The sequence below is a fragment of the Chelon labrosus genome, assembly GCF_963514085.1.
Source record: "Chelon labrosus genome assembly, chromosome: 8".
Taxonomy (NCBI): Eukaryota; Metazoa; Chordata; class Actinopteri; order Mugiliformes; family Mugilidae; genus Chelon; species Chelon labrosus.
In genome coordinates this window covers 27,698,854-27,719,662 of record NC_140358.1, presented here as the reverse complement: position 1 = coordinate 27,719,662, position 20,809 = coordinate 27,698,854, and the positions used below count along the sequence as shown (strand labels likewise).

Here is a 20,809-nt window from a genome sequence, read left to right as displayed (position 1 = left end):
GGTGCTTGAGCACTCCTTTAGTATCATGCAGGAAGCGATGGAGGATGCTCACAGAAAGCTCATTCTATATGATCTGTGGGAGCCCAGGGGGGGTCAGGAGGGGAGCTTTACACTGGCTGAAAATAAATCTGTATGTATGATGCTGCTGTATTTTAATGATTCTGAACGCACAAATTATTCCAATAATCACTTTTAGCCTTGAGCATTCATCCAATAATTAAACAGTTAATTAAAAATTGCTGGAGAATGTTAAAAAATTAACAGTAAATGGTTAAATGAGTGAAAGTCGCTAAGTCTTTTATTTTATTTTTTTTTTAGATCAAAACAAAAATGAAAAGTGACCTACTTTTTATCAGACAAGAAAAACAAAAACACACCCGTCAGTGGATGAAAACTAACACTATAGCACCACCTTGTGGTTAAAAGAGGCGGCTAAAAGGCACCAGACTCAATTCCAATGGCCATTTTGAGTTTCTTTTGAGTAATCATTAAAAACATGCATGAATAAAGATAAAACCCTGATTACCTGCTAACATACTAACTAAGCTTAGGTGAAAGGTCTGCCCCATCACATTTTATTTCCCTTCCTCTACAATTTCCTCACGTCTTCTGCTTCCTCCCCACGCAGTCAGTCACCTCATTCTCAATATATACATGCCACCACCTCTTGTCCAGTCATCTTCTTGCCTGTGTTCCTTAAATACACTGTAAAACTCATTTAAGCCTAACCTCCAAAATACTTTGCATACTTTTTACAATAAATATTCACTATGCGCTGATCTCTGCTTGCTAAATTACCACTGGAGAGCAGTGACAGCAGTTTCCCTTGAGCTTTGTTTGCCAAGTGTCAGATTTATGTGCAGATTTATTTTAAGATTCCACCGATATGCCTAGTATAAGGTCTGGGATCCAATTCCTGCATCCAGCATGACACAACATCATCATCAACAAGCTAGTGAAGATTCTTGGTCATCCTGGTCATGGTATACCCTTAAAAACAAAGCTAAAACAAAGCTAAAGCAAAAGCAACCTTGAGTCTGGAGTTTCTGGCTGGTAATGGGTCATTAGATTAACACTCACTGTGCAAAAACAGAACACAACCAGGTGAATTCTAGTTCAGTTAAGGTTTTGGTGCACAGATCATGCGAGTTTCAAGTGTACACCACGCAAAGATGCTCCAAATTAAAACCTTAACTTCCCACTAGTCATTTCAGACCTGAAGAAGCTACTTGGATGAGATGTGAAACATTTGAGAGTGGGCCTTTTACTAGGAGTCAGATTTAAATGACCTTGAACTAGACAGGGACCATTAAAAACCTAGCACTGAGACACAGCAAAACTATTTTTTTTAGCAGTTTAAACCAATATGAAGCACAAACAACAGAAAAAAAAACTCAGAAGAATTTAGCATTTAACATCCAGAAAACAAGTAAAAAAACAAAAACATGATTAGCATTTAAGACAGTGAAAAGCGAATACTTAGCTTGTTGAAGTGAAGAAGGGATGCCTCAAAACTCCCCATACTGCCAGGTAGCATAGTAGCTACATGCTACGTTAAAAGGCAGAGGTAGCATCAGGTGTTTTAAGCTAGTATCATTAGCTTCTGGGTGAAGGAATGGGCGGGACATCTGTAGTTAAGCGCCGCCCCTAGTTACCGTTGCCACGCACATTAACGGTCAAACCAGAAAGTTTAAACTGTTGATGGAGGCTCATTTACACACTCCAAATAAACGTTAGCTTTTAAAAAACATTTTATTTATTACAGACAGATGTAAGCAAATAAGTTTAATATTAATTTTAGAAGACAAAGACAAATTCATTTGCAGATTTATTTTTAAATTTAGATAGCTAGCTAGCTAGCTAATGATAACTTCATTGGTTGTAGCAGGATAAACATTAGTAAACTAATTTCTTTCCACTGTAAGTTAAATATTTTCTTTACACCCTAAGTCAATTTATACTATTTTCATTATTGTATTATTTTATTACTTCTACAAACTAGTTAAACAACTTAATCAACTCATTGTCATTGCCTGATGCACAAATTTTCGATCAAACTCCACTTTTTATTTCCATTAAATTGAAAAATTTAATGGAAACAAACCACAACTCAGTCGGACATTATTTTTTGAATTTTTAATACATTATTTCTGATGAGAGGGGCAATTTCAGGTCTCATCACAAAACTAACAGATGGATGGATGAAAGAAACAAATAGTGGCATCATAAGAAAAAAAGTAAACCAAAGACAGAAAACATCCATTTCAGTAGATACCAATGTGCCATCAAATCCTCATTTTTGCTTTTAACAGTTTTATGTTAAATGTTGTTCGACAAGGTCAGGACAGAGGTGAAAGTGGAACACTGTGGAAACGGAAGCAGAAACAAAACCGACGACAAAGAATCAAGGAAAGGAACAATGAAAATGTTGCTGTGAACAATCAACCCACGGCTCTATGGATGGAACGGCTCCATAATTAACACTGTGTGCTTTCAGTCACACTTAAATTACGTAGCGGTTAGCGATTCCAATCGTCATTATACTGAAGAATTAAAGAGTCAATTCAGCATCATTGACTGAAAACACCTAGAAAAATAAAGGCATATTCTGGATAAAACTGCTCGAAAACAAACTCTTCCCTGGAAACAAAAAAAAAAAATGGATAAAATATTTCAACCCATAGGAGGCGAGGTTATTCAGCAAGCGTCAACTGAACTCTTTCAAGCCTCAGACTTTAAACGGTGGAATAACTACAAAATGCTTGCATCAAGAAGTATGTGTGTTTTATTCGAGGTGGCGATGACTACATGTCCAAATTAATGCTAGCCTCTAGCTACTCTAGCTTTTAATCTGCGATAAAACACAGCAGAAGAAGTGGAGTATAACACTGACACAATTAACTTCATGATTAGTTTAAAAGATACTCAGTCATATTCATTATATTGAATGGCATCTGAACCTCTTTCTAGTGGTAGAAATAAACTGGAGAGCTGGGTTTGGGGGCGTGAGCAGAGAAAGTTAACATGACTAAAGATATATTTTTTTAAAAAAAGAGAGGGAGCAGCTTATAGAAACAGAAAGCTTATCAAAAGAAAACCCAAGACATTGACAAAGACAGAAATGCTAGAATCACCAGTTACCGAGTACTGTTTTCCCATGATTTATCCTCACATGTATCTACTGCTGTTTGTTCTTTCTGAAATATACATTCATGTTCTCACACGATTTCTATTTATTTCCAAACCTACTTTTAAGAAATTGAGGATTTAGATTGGATATTGTAAAAGTCAGAAACGCAAATCAGTTACTGCCAATGCGCCAATTAGTTCTTTATATGAGTTACTTATGTTTTAGTATTTTGACAGAGCAGCCATAGATCCTCAGTTTGTGGAGCTACTTTCCTCTTCCAATAAATAATCAGGTAAAACAGCTTGGAAGACGAAAATTATACATATAAAAAAAAAAGTCACCGTTTTGCAGCTTCACACCTGCAGCAGAGAAAAACAAAAAAAGGTTCGAGACACCTGATCAACCAAAAAGCAGGCGTGGACGCAATCCTCAGAAAAAATTCAGTTAAGCAAAGACATTAAATCTGTTCTAACCCTGAACACAAAGACACAAAACCAGCGCTGAGGGTCACTCCTTACGGTCGCCACTAGTTCTGCACCTGTCTTCTTACCGACAAATGAATTTACCACAATTCACCCGCGACGCAGTGCTTTCGAAGATATAAACGTGTTTTTTTTGTTTGTTTTTTTACAATCTTTAGAAAAAAAATTCACATTGAACGTGCTCAAGCTGTCATCTGGGAAACAGTCCGTTCCATAAGTCGTCGTCTTCTTCTTCTTCTCTCTCTGCTCAGTAGAACCTCTTGTTCCTCTCTTGTCTCTTCTGGAAAACCACAGCTCCCACCACGGCACACACGACGATTCCCAGCAGAGCGCAGAGCAGGAGCAGGAACACCTTCCAGCCGGTCAGGGGCGTGCTACGGAAGTTTCCAGTAGGATCGTCGATGTTATCTGTGAAGGATGAAGAGAGATCCAGGATTATCTGGTTGTTCGTACTGTAGACAACCGCTCTAGAGTCTCTGTATTTGTCACAGGATGTCCCAGGAAAATTGACAATGGATTAATAAGCACAATGTGAGAAAACAGTATAAAGATGGGCGGCGGAACAGCTATTCAAAAGTGAAGTCAAAGCAAATACCCCCCCGATGGCTGGCTGCAGTATAGGTCATAAGCTCCACCCCCTTGGGCCGAACTAAAACACTAAAATACACGTCAAATAATTTTTTTGCAAGGATGGTTTCCGTCATTTTAGGTAGTTAATATAATGTTAATGGATGCTCAAGTGTCAATTTGTTTGGTTAAGTTTCGTTTTAGTTAATTATCTGACGCTATAGAAACAGGATGTGACATAATGGCGACCACCAGTTGCCATGCCAACCACTCCATAAAGTGTGGGGCCATTCTAGTTCAGGGGGCCACATACAGCGTGATTTGATCTCAAGGGGGTTGGACCAGTAACATAACAGCATATTAACCTATAAATAATGTTTTAGGTGGTCATAATGTTATGCCTGATTGGTGGATAAAGCTGATTTGATTGTTTCCTTGTCATGTTTAAGTTGTCATTTTGTGTTTTCATCCTGTCAGATTGTACCTTCAGATATGAAGGAAACTGTTTTGCTGTATCAGTGATTCTACCTTTAGGGGACTTGAGGAGGTTGACGCTGGGCTCGATCTTAGTCCAGTCCAAGTTCTCCTCCTCAGGCGTGTGTTCCACCATCAGCTGGTAGAGCTTCATGGAGATGATGTCGTGGTTGTCTGGAACATCGTTCAGAAATGCATGTCACAATAAAGCCACATACTCACTTTAAAATGGGTTAAAGTAGAAGATGATGTGACTTTAGTGTCTTTGTCAGATTTCTAGCTCTACCTGAGAGATCTCCTGTAGCCGCTGAGGCGCCAAAGAAATATCCGGTAGGCAGACGAACTCCTCCGATGTCGATGCACTCCCTCCACTCGTTTTTGTCGTCCACGTCAATCATCACCTGCAGAACACAGAAAGGATGTAAGTGACGCAACGCAGCGATTAAACAAGTGCAGGTTTATTTCTAACAAAGCTGAAACGCTGTTAGAAATAAAAAAACAACATTTTATATTTAAATAAAATAATAAATAGAATAATAAATAAATAAAATAAATATGGGAGGAAGACAGTTTCATTGTACGGCACTCAAATAAGTCAACAGTAAAAAAAAAAAAAAAAAAAAAAAATTCTAATAATAATATTTGATTAGATATTTGGTAAACCGAATAAAAAAAACGTACTATTACATATTGTTTATTGTTATTATTTATTATTATTATTATTAATTTAAACAAAATAAGGAACATTTGATTATTTTTATTTATCTTTACTTTTATTTTCTTTATTTGTTTATGTGTTTACTGAAGTAGACAACAATTCTCTTATTTAATTATATTAATAATGAGAAGAGGAAAAAGTATTATTATTATTATTATTATTATTATTATTATTATTATTATTTTCTTCTCTCTCTGTTTTTAGTCTTCTATTTTTCTTTCTCATCTCTTCCTCTTGGAAAAGTTCGGAAGAAATAGTTTAGTCCACGTACTGCAAGTGTTATTCTTTATTTGTCTTCAATCAATCAATCAATCAATAAATAAATAAATAAGTAGGTTGGAAAAAATAATAATGATAATAAAAACACGACCCAAGCAATCCTTTTCCCATATGAATTAAGGAAAGCTTTGCAGATCTTCTCCACTCACAGTCAGCCTTCCCTTGGAGTAGCGGATGGCGAGGTACGTGTCGTGGTCCCTGTTCCTGATCTCGGCCGAGCAGCCCCCCAGCTCCGACGACCGGCCGTCTTTCCCGTGGTCGTAACTCACCGAGCCGTTGTTCACCATGGCCGAGATGTACGGGAAGGAGCGCTGGCGACGGGGAAAAGAAAGAAACAACGAAAATGTTGGGAAAACGGGCGTCACGCGCTTCATCTTAAAACATACAATGGAGGGACGAGTGAATAAAAAAATAAAAAGTTAAATGTCCACATGATAGATTACTGGTCTTATCTGCTCATACCTTCACGCTGCAGGATCACGTTTTGCATCTATAAAAAATGAACCTACTCTTTCCCAAATTATGGAGATTTGAAGGGACAGGAAACATGAAACACTTGAAGCTGCAGTGTGAAGGTGGTTTAACTCATAAAACAGGTTTTGTTGTAATAAACAAAAAAATAAAAAATACGATGAAACATCTTCAAATATGACGACAGCGCAGCCAGAGAACTATCATGCTCCACAAATTGTGGGATTAAATTGTCTTTTTAGGAACAAATGTGTCAAATTATGGCAAAACAAATTCTTTAGGGGATTTTCAGTGTCAACATGCTCTGAACACATGCTTCTTTTTTTTATTTAAATATAAAATAAAACACTGAGACAGCGTGCTGACGAGGTGGGGGGGAAAACAAAAGCCTGAGCCGACACTCACATCCGTGGCATCATCGTTAGAGTAAGTATCTATAAAAACCGCCAGCCCGTGGAAGTGAGCATTGTTGGAAAACACGGGCCCTGCGAAAGAAACAAGCCGGTCAATCGCCTCCGGGCACACACACACACACTCTCTGCACACTTACATCCATCCCATGGAGGTCATTGCGGAAGGTATCCAAAAATAAAGCCAGGCCAACAAAGTGGTCTTGGTTCCCAAACACAGAGCCTAGGGTGGAGGGCAGAGATGAGGCGACACATGAGCGTTGGACAAGTCGAGACAGCTGAAATGGTGAGACACAAACATCTGGACGTGGTGAAATAAAAGGCTGACTGATGGAGTGAGGAGGATTTCAGAGAGAACAAGGCAGCGCTTACGTTTACATTCTGCTTTACCGTGATGTGCCGGTAAATGTCAGTTCTTTGAGGATTATGAAAAAGGTTGTGAATACAGTACAGAGAGTGAAATGAAAACTGGAGTTGGACATGAGTAGTTTTGTCAGTAAGTGCTGCATCAGTACGTGTTTGCATGTTTTAACTTTGCCTTACAAATACAACCCTGTAAGTACAGAACACTCTTTGAGACTAGCTGCTGTTATTGGTGTAAGAAGGAGCTGCCTGGTCAGCGACACGGTTTAGGTGCATGGTAACATCCACGTTTTTCACCTGTCAGTGGTTTTAATCTAGCGGAGGATTGGTGGCACTAATTAGATGAAGTGAATATTAGTTCTAAAACATAACAGTGGACTGGTTAGATGAGGAGATGCGGGCAGCACCTGAGTGCTGCATTCAGGAAGAATCAGTGACCAAACGTAAACTGAAGAAGTGAACCTCCCAGGCTGAAAAAATAAGACAACGTTACCTGGATGCAGTCGGTCCTTTGCGTACCAGAGAGCTATACCGTCACCGTGGAGATTCTTCTTTCCCGACCCGTGAACTTTAAACTGCACGTGCATCTCCCAGTCCTTCAAGTAACACGGCTGCAGCAAAAAACACAAAACACAACAACTGTCGGTATCTACATCGATCAGGCATAACATTATCCTAATATTGTGCAGGTCTCCCTTGTGGTGACTCATCAGAGAATGGACATGGGCCTTCTGAGGGTGTCCTGTGGTGTCTGTTAACAGAATGTTGTTAGTGGGGGGGTCTTTGAGGGGAGGGGCCTCTGTGATACTTGATCAGTTTGGGATCTAGTGAATTTGGAGGCCAGGTCAACACCTTGTGCTGTTCTTCATGTTTTTTTTTTTTAGTTGTTCCTAAAGTGTTTTTGTGTGTGTGTCTGTGCCAGGCTGCATCCTGCTGGGGATGGCTGCTGCCATCAAGGAGTGTCATTGCTATGGGGTGGGGGTGCCTGGTCTGGTCTAGGTGGGTGCTACATGTCTAAGTAACATCCACACCAATGAATGCCAGGTCCAGAAGTTTCCCAGCAGAACACTGAACTGTCACAAGATTGTCAATGTTATTTACATCTCCTGTATGTGGTCATAATGTTGTGGCTGATCGTGTATTGACTCGGGCACATGCTATAATAAGTAGGATGTCCAGGGATCTGAAAGTATGGGACGGTGTGTATAATTTGAGACCTTCAGACGGATAAACGACAGAAACCGTCATTGAAAAAATGTATTTGTCTTGATCAGATATTGTGGATGTAGACGTATACAGACCGAGTGACAGACACTAACAATAAGCTCCATGTTTCATCTTTATCGCAGTCTCTCCTCACCACAGTATTCCAGATGGATCCCTGCTTGCTCCTCTCATCTGGAGTGAGACGGACGTATGAGCTCGTCACCAGCGTGTTTCCCCAGTAGTCCCACTGACTGGTCGGGCTGTTCCCCACACCTGCAAACATCGACCATCAGACTCACCGGAGCACGCTATAAAACATTAATAACCCACCACATATATAACTGCTCGCCTCCTGAGTAAATATCATCACACCTTTGCTGGGCATTTTAGATTTCAGGCGGCCTCTTATGAGCAAATATGCACAGCTGTGGTTTCGCAACAGTTAATAAAACAGCTGTACACATTTGGTTGGTGTGAAATAAAGACAAGATTCATCAGGTAGGGATTCAGAGGATTTTAAGATTATTATGTTTGTTTTTATTTATTTATTTTTACTTACACTACATTTGAGTTTTACGAGGTCTAATGTTTACTTGTATTTCAGTAAACTTGGGGTTGATTTCCTTCCGGAATGAACAAACCCCTGAAGGCGCTGACATGCGTTTCTGACAAAAGTTTCACCTGAACTTTTCTGTACACACCCTAAACAAACACTTCCCTGTCCCCGTTGCACGTTCAAGGTCTTATTTGACACACATAATTCTCCTCGTGTTCAGAGCACCCCCCCGACCCACGTACATGCAACGTCTCAAGGCACCTGCAGCGAGCGACTCGACTTCCCACAGTCAGAAACCTGCTTTACACGTTCAGTAACATTCAGAGGCTTCAGATTCTTTTTTAGGCGCTACCGTTTTAAATCTTCTTTCAACTTAAATTTGCTTTGGACAAAAAAAAGTAATTGTTTCAATGAAAAAAGTACTGATGTATAGAAAGAAAAACAAACGTAAATACATTTCAAATGCAAGCTTTATCTAATGTTTTATATTATTCATATTATATGGCCAAAAAAAAAAAAAAAAAAGAAAATTCTGTACTTTTACATATTTCTTTGTATTTTTATTTTTATTTTTTAAATGAAGTCACTAAATAATAACAGTAATGTCACACTGGCACTAAAGATAAAAAAAAATAAAATAACCTTGCTCACTCCAGTGGACGGCACTGAACCACCTATACTTTTTAAAATACTTTTTTTTTATATTTCATTCATTTTTGTAACAGATATGTTATTAATGTTAACGCACATTATTGCACCTTATATACATAGAAAGGATTAATAATATATATTTACTTCTGTCTCTATTTCTTGTACATTTGTTCATATGCAAATCCTGTTCCTTTTTTGCTTACTATTTTATTTTATTTTACTAGATTTTTACTTTTACTATTTTATTTTATTTATATTTTATTTTATTTTTTACTTGTGGTTCTCAAGAGTGTTTTTATGCGCAATTTCCCTTGTGGATGAACTGAGTCTAAATCATTTTATAGGACACAAAAATCCTTTAGGAAACTCTGAAAGCCTGTTTTACATACATTTATTTTTATTTTTTTTAGAATTTTTGATTACACCTGTAATGTGCCAGTGACAATAATGTATTAGAGGCGTTAACGTTGTGTCTCCTTACATATTCAAATGAGTGGAAGTCAGCTGACAACCGGAAGAGCAGAATAAAACCTGTATGTCTCCAAAACTAAGCAGAATTGTCTCCAAATTCGTTAGACAAGTTGTTAAGCGTAAGTAGTTTCGTAGTAAATAAATTAAAACTGACTGAATATAATAACTGTTAAGATCCCAAATTGAAAAACCTGCACTGACACTTTATCCCAGCAAAGATTAGTTTTCTACAACGTCTAAAAACGCTGCTAGGACAACGTTTATCGGCTTTAAAGTCGTTTATTATTGCGTACTGCAGACATTACAGTGTCTCTTAACTTTTGTTTTGTACGTGACACAGACCTCACTGCTAACAGTAACGCGCGTTTTATCAAAATGTGTCACGATTATCTACACAATGACTTAAAAACAAGTGCGCCACAAGGTCACATCGGGCTAAATCATGTAGCTTAAACGTTGCAAATGTCGCTAAATAACTTCTGAAAGGGCAGCGAAGGGTTGTAAGAGAAGGGGTCAGAGACAGGAGGTTAGCTGGCATGCTAACTGAGCCATCTTACCCTGGTATGGTTTTATTAGCGAGTGCTCTCTCTTCAGGTGTTCCGTGTTTCCGTCGGTTATGTCACAGCAAACATGACACAGCTCGAGTATCAAGAAGATCGGCGCCGTGCTCAGAAATACTCTAAAGCCGCCCATTGTGCTCAAACAGCCTCGGAGAGCAACTCTCACAACAAATTTCCTCTTCGAAACTCCATAAATCGAGTCTGGTCCTTTCTCTATTGTCGTCCGGAAAGAAACAACATAATTCAAATATTAATCCCCGGACTTTATAAATCGGGATTCGTATTTTTTATTTTTTCTAAATGTTAAAATTATAGTATTATTCGTCGTAAAATTATAGAGCTAAAAAAATCTAATTAGCGTGATATATTTTATTTGTGAACGTATGGCGGAAACGTTAAGCTTTGAATGTTTCCGTACGGAGCATTTTTGCGGACGGTTTAAATTGTACCAGCCAATCAGAGACGAGCACATCGCAAATTAAGCCAATGAGGGAGAGCTTGCTTTTTAATTAATGATCCACTAGATGGCGACAAAGGGCAAAGATAAAACTACACCGTAGCCACTTTGAATAAAGAGGAAAACTTACAAAATAAATGGAAATAATGTTTGAGAGTCTACTTTAAACATTAGATTTATTTGTTTTGTGCCATTTTATTTATTTTCTCGTCATATTTTAAAGTCACATAAATAGTTAAAGGAGTTAGTATAGCTTTACATGAATCATTATAACAAACAAAACAAAATATTCTGAAGACAATCTACAAATAAAAGTGCCAATACATTTGTCTACATTTTTATTTAGCATATATCTAATTATAATTAATATGGACTTATCCCCACACTACTGAGTAAGCCTGTAAGGAAACAAGTCTATCTAATGAGATTTTAAGGGAGCATCAAATCAAATGAAACCCTGATGAGCTGCAGGACTCTGAGGACCATTTAAGGAAAGGAATTCAGCAGCTTTCCACCTGAACTAGACCACAAGCTGCACATGTTCTTTCCTCTCATTGTTGGCTTGGACATGCACATTCACGAGAAAACGGAGAAGTATCGTTGGCCTTCAGTGAGCTCTGAGAAAAAGGTTTCCAAGACACGAGTAACTTGAAGAGCTGAGTTTGTGTCGACCATTAATGCAGGTGTAGTGCAGTCTCATCCTCCTCTTGCTCTGTAAATAAGTTATTTTCTTCCCGCTGCAGGAAACAGGAAACATTTGTTGTGTGCTGGAAACTCGGAGCAACAACAAGCAGAAGGCCCAGCAGGTTTCCAGCGTGTTGTGTGTGAGGTCGGTTATTATCTGCCAGGTGCTTCCACCCTCACCTCGCCCGGCTAATCTCAGCGTCTTGGTCAAATCAGTTTCTGTTTCTTTAGCTCTAATTGGCAGACCGGTCCGTGGTGACGCCTGGCGGCTGGAGAAAGCTCAAATAATGAATCTGAGCATCAGAACTCGTTGCTTACCTGCTGATCACATGTCGCCAGGGTTAGGTCAAGTCATGGAGGCAGTGTGATGCTTTGGGCAAAGTTCTGCCAAGTGTCACTTTGACATGCAGCACCTACCTAAACACTACTAGTTATCTCTGTTTCCATGAAAGGTGTACACAGTCTGCAACAAGTTTTACTTAATTTACAACTAATCACAGATGCTTCACATCCCATCTGACTGATCTTCAGACAAGTCTGCCTTGTTCTGGAGCCATAAAGGCTTTATTCCTCTCTTCCTGGGATGAAGCTGGCTTGCATTAGTTATAACCCCCTCACACCCACACACAGACTCATTTTTAAGTCTCATGTGTTACATTTTGTTTGGATCTGTGCGGTCCACGGGAATGAGCATCAAGTTTCTTTACAGATGACAAGTATTCAGTGACTTTACATAAAAATCAGCCAAACACTTGTAATAATACTGAACATGTATTAGGAGAATCCAAAGGGTTTCATATGTAATTTAAAAGGAATAAAAACATGAATTTATCATCTGTAACCGCTTGTCATGTGAAGGGTTGTGGGGTCTGCTGGAGCCTATCCCAGCTGTCATTGGTCTAGAGGGGGGGTCCACCCTGGACAGGTCTCCAGTCTATCACAGGGCTAACACAGAGAGACACTCACACCTACGGTCAATTCAGAATCACCAATGAACCTAACCAGCATGTCTTTGGACGGTGGGAGGAAGCTGGAGTACCTGGAGAGAACCCACGCAGACACAGGGAGAACATGCAGACTCCACACAGAAAGGAACCAGTCGGCCCATGGATTAGAACCTAGAACCTTCTTGCTGTGAGGCATCAGTGCTGACCACCACACCACTCTGGTATCTGATGTCAGTGTTCTCCTTCAGTAGGATAACGAATCAAATTAAAAATGGTTTGAGGAACACAACAATGAGTTCAAGGTGTTGACTTTGCCTCCGAATTTCCCACATCTGGATGGAGAGATCAGAATCAGAATCAGAATCAGAATACTTTATTAATCCTTCAAGGAAATTGTTGAAGGATTAATAAAGTATTCTGATTCTGATTCTGATTCTGATCTCTCCATCCAATCCAGCATCTGTGGGACGTCCTGGAACAAACAAGCCCGACCTCTCCCAGCTCACCTTCAGAGGTCTAGAGGAGTCCATGCCTCTACGGCTCAGGGCTCATTTTGGTGGCAAAAGTGAGACATACACAATATTATCTAGGTGGTCGTAATACTATGGCTGACTGGTGCATTATTGAGCTGTACCGCATCTGAATTCTGCTATTTGTCAGATTTCTTTCTGTCTTTTATGGATTCTTCTTAAAGTCATGCCTCATGTCTTGGATTCCAACCCTTCCTCTTCTTCTTCCTCCGTTTCCGTAGTTTCCACCAGTCTAAACATTTAGCCAATGCCTTTATTTTACTGAATGAAGACTGAAGTGCAGTATATGGACAACAAAACTTTCTAAACTTCCCTTTATTTCCCCACAGCTACACCTCAGTGGGTTTTTATCCAGACACAGAAACCAGGAAGTCAGTCGAGCCCCCCTCTTTGTCTCTCTCTGTCAAGGATGAGGGTGTAATACACACTGACTGATGTGTTTTAAGCCAAACAGCAGATTTACTGTGATTTACTGGACACACATGACGAGCCTCTGCAGAGCCGACAAAGCGACAGCGATGTGCAGACGTGCAGCGGGAGCTTCCGAGAAGAGACGTGCAGGTATCCAGAATAAACACACTCCAGGTTTGCATACAAACGCGCACATTAAAGGTACAAACATAGCCGAGGACAAAAGCAGCATCACTTAAAAGAAGAAAAGGGCAATAAAACACATAAAGCCAGAAGACCCAGACAACAAAAATGCCAATTATGTGCGTGTACGTCGGCCTCAGTCACCCATCACCAGAACGTCTCCTAATGCATGATGGGACTAAACTCAATTAACTGAGCGGCCCGACTTTGGGTTTTTTCTCCCTCTTCACTCGAATCACGCCGTAAATGTCATTGCCGCTCCACCGCCGGCTCGGTGACTCACCAGTCTGCAGAAAATAACATTTGACCGAGCGTTTAGCAGCACACCGTCCGGATTTTATTGGCCTGAAACAACATAGAGGAGGAGATGTGCTGCGTGGAGAAGTAGGATTACATTAGAGCGCTGCAGCTACAAAACAAACAAAAATACAAAACGCTGGTTTCCCATCAATACTTTGATGTTATGCAACTTCAGCTGAACAGATTTGGTGCTGCTGTGTGTGGGCATCCATGGTCAGTGACGGGAGTGAACACAGGAGCTGGACATGTTGGTGTCTGGTCTATTTTCTGCAGAATCAAACAATGTCTAGAATGAACCTTGAGCAGCAAACGGTATTTTTACATTTAGAGCGAGATATTGCGAAGACTCGGGAGCAGACGTCAGTCTCCGTTATTAATATCTCGGTGTTGGAGGCTGAGGTTTTTATTTTAGACTTGTTTTTCTTTGGAAGTCTGTCAAGGCTACTTGCTGCTACACTGAATTCATTTAATTATTCTTTCTCTCTGTTCCTTGCTTTTACACCAGGGGTGTCAAACATACGGCCTGCGGACCAAAACATGTCGCCCAGAGGGTCCAATCTGGCCCGCGGGATGAATTTGCCAAGTGCAAAAATTACATCGAAAACAATAACTGCAGTTTTTTCAATAATTTGTCCACCAAGGGTCGTACTGTTTTAGTCAGAGTTGCGGACATAATACAAAACTAAACTTTAGACGTTGGCAATGCATCGCAATTGCACTTACTTTCCTTAAAAAAATTTCAGGCTGTTCATAAAATGTTTGAAAGCAAGAAGCCGTGAGCAAGTTTGTTGGGTTTTAATGCTTCTTGCTCCAGGAACCTCAGCCTCAAACCCCTCGACGTGTTTTCCTCATAATCCCAGATCAACTTCTCTTAAATTGCCGCTCCAAAGCTGCAACCGTGGACCAAGAAGCAGAATCTTGAATGTCTACGACCAAGCTACAAAGAGATCCCTGAATCTCTGCAACAGCGGAGGAGAGTCCAAAGTTAGCATGACAATAATACGGGACTAAAACGGGACTTGTAGTAGTAGTGTTCTTTACTTTGAATGTGGCCGGTAACACTTCCATCACGGTATATTCTTTAACCTTGCTCATCATCTTTGCAAACCGATGTCACAAAGTTCTCGTCAAGCCATAATCTCAAATCAGATACAAGAGTCTGTCATCAGCGTAAAGTCCATAGACTGTATATAAATATGGACACCACGTCGCCACTTCCTCTCATTGGCCAAACTGACGCGATTTTCACGGGGATACGGGCGCCGCCATCTTGCAAGTTTGGGGACAGAATCTGATCATAGCGGCCCGAGGGTGGAGCCACGTGGAGCCGTGATATTGATGCCCCGCCCACACTTCCTCCAGACTCACTCGGGTTTTAGTTTAATTAATACTATACCCTCTGCTCTACCTCCACCAGTTACAAGGAAATGTTAAATTCATTTTAAAAAAACATGGCATCTGGTAGTCGCCATTATATCACATCCTGTTTCTAAAGCGTCAAATAACTAAAATAAAACTTATCCAAAAAATTGACACTTGAAAATTCATCAACATTATATTAACTACCTAAAATGACAGAAACCATCCTTGAAAAAAAATATTTGACGTGTATTTTAGTGTTTTAGTTTGGCCCAAGTCCCGCCCACTAACATGGAGGGGGTGGGGCTTATGACCTATACTGCAGCCAGCCACCAGGGGGAGCTCTACTTGCTTTGGCTTCTCTTTAGAGGAGCAGTTCCTCCATCTTTATCCAGTCTATGGTCCCGACAGAGATAGAATATTTGTATTTGTATTCAGATCTATTTAAGCTCTTATAATTGTTTTATTTGTTTTAATCCTCTTTCTTTGCAGTCATGTCCCAGGAGCCCTGGTGAGTCCTTGAGTCCTTGAACGTGGCTGCATGACGCCGTATGAATGTCAGAAACCTCTGAGGGACGCCGGCATCAATCTGGATGCCTCACTCCTCCTGACAGCAGCGCAGAGGCCACCTTATTACTTCACCTTCACTTCTCATCATGCTCACGTCACTCCTGAGGACGCACGCTGCCTAAAATACTCCAACAACCTTTTTCACTTCGGCCTTTGCGGCTATTTTTTTTCCTGTTTTCTGCTTCTGTGTGTGTGCTCCTTTTCTCCTCGTTTCTGCCAAAGAATAAAAAATAAAAAAGCTCCAAATTTATGGAAATACATCATTAAATGCAGACGTGTGAAACATTATTACAATCAGTGGATTCTAGTCAAACGCAGAAGTCTGCACACTAATGAATCCAAGTGATTCAGAGCCTTCGCTGCAGAACTCCTGCTTGATTTTCTACATTTTTTATTATTAATAAACCAACTTCCTGGAAAGATAATGATTTGTACTTGTTTTACAGCCTTTTCCTTTCATAAATCAGAACTTTAGGATCAAAATACGACATTTTTCTTTAAAATAATGAGCTCTTTTATAGTGTAAAGATTTAGCTTTTTATTCCGATGCAGCATATTTATTGTTAAGTGCATAATTGCTCCTGTTTGTTCCTTATTCAGCTCAGTATTTTCAGTTTCCTCCGGTGGATCTGGGCATTGAAGTCATGACCTTCCAGTCACAACCTGGCATCTGTGTCCCGGAGGCCGACAGCCCCCCCCCCCCCGCCATGTTTCCCTGTGAAATGACCCCGGCACGTTGTTTGGTTTCCTCATCTAATTCGGACCGTTGTACATCTGTGTAAATGGCACCGGATTGGTCGGTGCTGATGCGGATTAGAAGGAGCCAGATGGCTTTTTGGTTCAGTGGGTTTGGATGCTCGACGTGCCCTTGTACGGGGGTATGGTGTACTCAGCCTGCGAGAGGGAGAGGGAAATAGTGGGACGCTGATTCAGGAGAAGAAAGCTGCTGAAATATTCATGGAAAACAACTTTACAAATGACTGTGGCAGTGTAATATCCATGTTTACTGTGTAAAGATGACTTTTTAAATATTAATATATTGTTCTGTACTTTGTGGCAATGCCAGTGGTACTGTGTTTTACATGGACTCTAGTATTCCACTGATAATCAGAGGTGGTGGAGTAAACTGTTTCATATGATGTATGAATATGCCCAAGTGTAACTGTCACATGAGCCACTTTTAACATCTGGGAGGTTTTATTTTGAAAGTCTAACCTTCTTCAGGGCAACGTCCTTACTTAGTGTTGAAGGCTTTTATTTTGAAGATACAATGATCATAAAGGCCTTCCCGATGAGTGTTTTTTCAGAAGCGCAACTCATTTTGAAAGGCATGGCTTCTACACCCATCAGCCACAACATTATGACCACTGACAGGAGAAGTGAATTACATTTAAACCATCTTGTGACAATTAAGTGTTCTGCTGGGAAACTTCTGGACCTGGCATTCATTGGTGTGGATGTTACTTAGACATGTAGCACCCACCTAGACCAGACCAGACACCCCCACCCCATAGCAATGACACTCCTTGATGGCAGCAGCCATCAAGGCCCCCCAAAGGCCCCCGACTAACAACATTCTGTTACCAGACACCACAGGACACCCTCAGAAGGCCCATGTCCATTCTCTGATGAGTCACCACAAGGGAGACCTACACAATATTAGGAAGGTGGTCATAATGTTATGCCTGATTGGTGTATACAGCCTCTATTAAATACTGGTTAATGTTATAGGCTTTTATTTTATCTTATTAAGAAAATAGTTTAAGTAATTTGGGTATTAGAGAGAGATGCTGTTTATCTGTCAAACATTATAACACAAAGTCTAATTATTCTTGATTTCTTTCCATGTGTTGTTCTACTTCATCCACAGTAACTTATGGTACATTAACATTTCTTTTCACTGTTACTAGGTTACCTGTTCCCTATGGTTTCTGAGTCACTGTTAATGAGCCGTCAAATAAAAATATCCTGACAGCTGAGATGGGCCTCCAGCTCACCTGTCTGACGTGTAGAAACTTACAGATTGTGATTTACTGTTAAACTGACAGAATCAATCAGATCTGTGGGGGATAATTATTAATAACACATTAAGCTGCTATTAATGAAGTATGCGTCGCATACGTTAATGGAATCTGTTCCTGATATAAAGTGATCGCTACACAAGACAAACCCGTTTCTTGATGGATCCCACCGCTCCGTTTTCTCGGTCCTGTAACATCAGAGACGAAATGACAGAACAAAAGTAAAGGCAGGGTTATATACATATACTCATGGTTAGAGGGGTTAATGAGACACAGGTTAAAAACTAATGAAGGAGAAACCAACCCACCAATCAAAGAGGGGGAAACACAGGAAGTAAAACAAGACAAGAAACACCAAGGAAGAACTTTTCTTCTTCCTCTTCTTCTGTAGTTCATGTATATGTATGTAGAGTCAACAATAGGTCGATGCTGTCATGTCCAAGCGCTGAGGGCCATCACAGTCAGTGTCATGGAAAGTCTCCTGAGGGAAAATCCATACACTGACCTGTTAGTGATAAACATTGATCGGGGGGCGCTGGAGGAATAGGCACCAGGCGTATGACGACTCTGTCATGTGTCCGTCCACGCTCCTCTCATCATCAATCACCCAGCGATCACATGTTCATCTGTGGAACCTCGTCAATGAGTGATGCTCTATTCAGCACCACGTGTGGTCGACTCACATGTGACGCTCAGCTTTTATTTCCAGCCTTCCAGTTCTCTCCCGTTATATCATCTCATATTTTAAACGATTTTATGCCGTCAGTCGTATTAAAATAGCAGCTGACCCCTTTTCCTGCCGCAGTTGAAATCTTATTTTAGAGCAGACCTCTGTGTGGATAATGAGAATCCAGTGTTCGGGTAATTACGGCACATTTAAAGCTCGTTTTAACACCCACTGTTACCTGTCAGCTGATAATAAAAGATAAAGAATAAAAAAAAAAAGCACCCGGCTGACGCTGACAATAATTACGGTTAAAAAAGATGTAAGGACAACCGGGGAATATATTGACAACCATAACACACTATTCTCTCCTGTGGGTTTGTGTGTATAAGAGTGTGTTTGTCCATATTTGGTAAAGAGGAAGAGGATCGAGGAGGGAGGACGTGAAGGTAGAGAGTCTTTTATTTTGTGATTTATTCAGAAAATTCCTGTCGGATCTCAGGTTCTCTGGACTGTTGGAGCGACGGTCCAGATGTTGAGGACGGAGCAAACCACCCCCTGCAAGTACATCATCATCATCACCATCAGCATCTATGTTCACCGTACACAGATACATTTATTTATGAACTCCTAGCGAGACAGTTTTGTCGTCTAACACAGCTCCCGGATCATATCGACGATCAGATAAACGCTGTTCGGTTCGGTGACTTTGTATCTGAAGAAATGACTCTTGTTTATTGAGCTGATTTCAGACAGAAGACACAAGAAAACCAAGTCAGATCATTTACGGTTAGTTCTGCAGACTGCTTACTGATACACCGTCAGAATTTTACACGTTTTCGCATAAAAATGACTCAAAGCATTAGAGGATTTTCACACACGTCCTGAAAGTAGACAACGAGAATCCAATCAAACAAATGAAACAGAAACTTTACACTTGCATATTTGTTTATGCAGGAAAATTAGCCAATATTACATATCAGCGAACTGCAAAAGGGAGCGCACCTATGTTTGGGAAGTTTATTTCAAGGCTAAATTAGAGTCCATCTGTTCAGAAGAGTTTCCAATCAATGTAATGAGGCTCAGGTGTTGTTCTGTGCTTCATTTAGTTTAATGCAAATCAGTGCATGATGGCACAGACAAAGGAAAAAGTGTTGTTGATGCTCATCAGGCTGGAAAAGTTCACAAAACCATCTTTAAAGAGTTTGGAATCCACAAATGATCCACAGTCAGACAGATTGAAGACGACTGTTCCCCTCCACAGGAGTGGTCCACCAACAAAGATCACTCCATAATAGTCTGAGAGGTCCCAAAGGAACCCAGGGGAACTTCTAAGCAGCTAAAGGCCTCTCTCTCATTGGCTGATGTTAATGTTGATGAATCCACACGTCATCAGGAGAACACTGAACCCAAGGACAAAGGCATTTATTCTCATGTCTGCAGTTTGCTGAACATCATGTGTCAGTTCTGGGCTGAACCTATCGGAGGACTGAATTTGGGGATTAATCGTCCTGAAACTCCTGCGGCATGAGCTCCAAGATAAGACTTAAACTATCTGTCAGACACAGCTGTATTTGTTTGGGTTTGATTTGTTCTCGCGTGTCGACCGTATCTGGTTTTGTACGTGGGCGTTTTCCGCTCCGTTCCGTCACTAACAATGTTCCTCAACGCACAAAAACAGGTGCGTTCCCTTTTAATCATGTGGGCTTTGTGAAAGCACATTCTTTGGGAACGCTCTGTCAAACGAATCCATCACTACTGTATTTATTTGGCTGCAAAGAGACCTTCGGTGACACCCGGATGCGCGTTGAAAGTAATCTGCTGTCACCATAGAAGTGAGAGGATGACATGCTGCCTGTCAAGCATGCCGGTGGGCTGCGGGGATGAGATGGGGACGTCGTTCCCGGAGACAAGGAAGGTCGCCGTGTGCTGGATGTGAAGGATGCGTATATCCTACCGCGTGTCGCGCTCTCGTCCATCACAGTGAATCCGCTGCGTGGGATGTAGCACGAGAACAGATAATACAGACAGCGCTCAGTCTTCATAATGAGAGGGAATGTACAGATATACACGAGGCTAAATGAAATGCATAGTGATATCGACAGCTGTCACTCTACATTAAGTTCATATATAGGTGGAAGATGTGTGAAAAAATTAGGAAGAAAATGCCGTTTAGGGTTCCTCTAAGTCCAACACACTGAAGAGCACTATTGGATGCCCTTTCAGTGAAAACACACAGAGAATTAATTGCCCTCTAGGGTGCCCCCGTGTGTGAGAAAACAGGATGCTACCACGAGTGCCCTTTCAATGACTGAAAGACAGCAGAGAGTAGAAGAGAGAAGAAC

The 20,809-nt window shown here is 40.6% G+C and overlaps 1 protein-coding gene across 1 annotated transcript; it reads right to left on the bottom strand.

The window, feature by feature from the left end:
• Window positions 1-2,104: 2,104 nt before the first annotated feature.
• On the bottom strand, window positions 2,105-10,562 carry lman2 (lectin, mannose-binding 2). Its single transcript, XM_084549586.1, has 8 exons — window positions 10,336-10,562; window positions 8,255-8,373; window positions 7,388-7,505; window positions 6,672-6,754; window positions 5,800-5,961; window positions 4,940-5,054; window positions 4,708-4,827; window positions 2,105-4,020 (listed from the first exon to the last, which is right to left on the bottom strand). The coding sequence occupies exons 1-8, from the start codon at window positions 10,469-10,471 to the stop codon at window positions 3,860-3,862; spliced, it is 1,014 nt and encodes a 337-aa protein (XP_084405712.1). The 5' UTR covers window positions 10,472-10,562; the 3' UTR covers window positions 2,105-3,859.
• Between the last annotated feature and the right edge of the window lie 10,247 nt (window positions 10,563-20,809).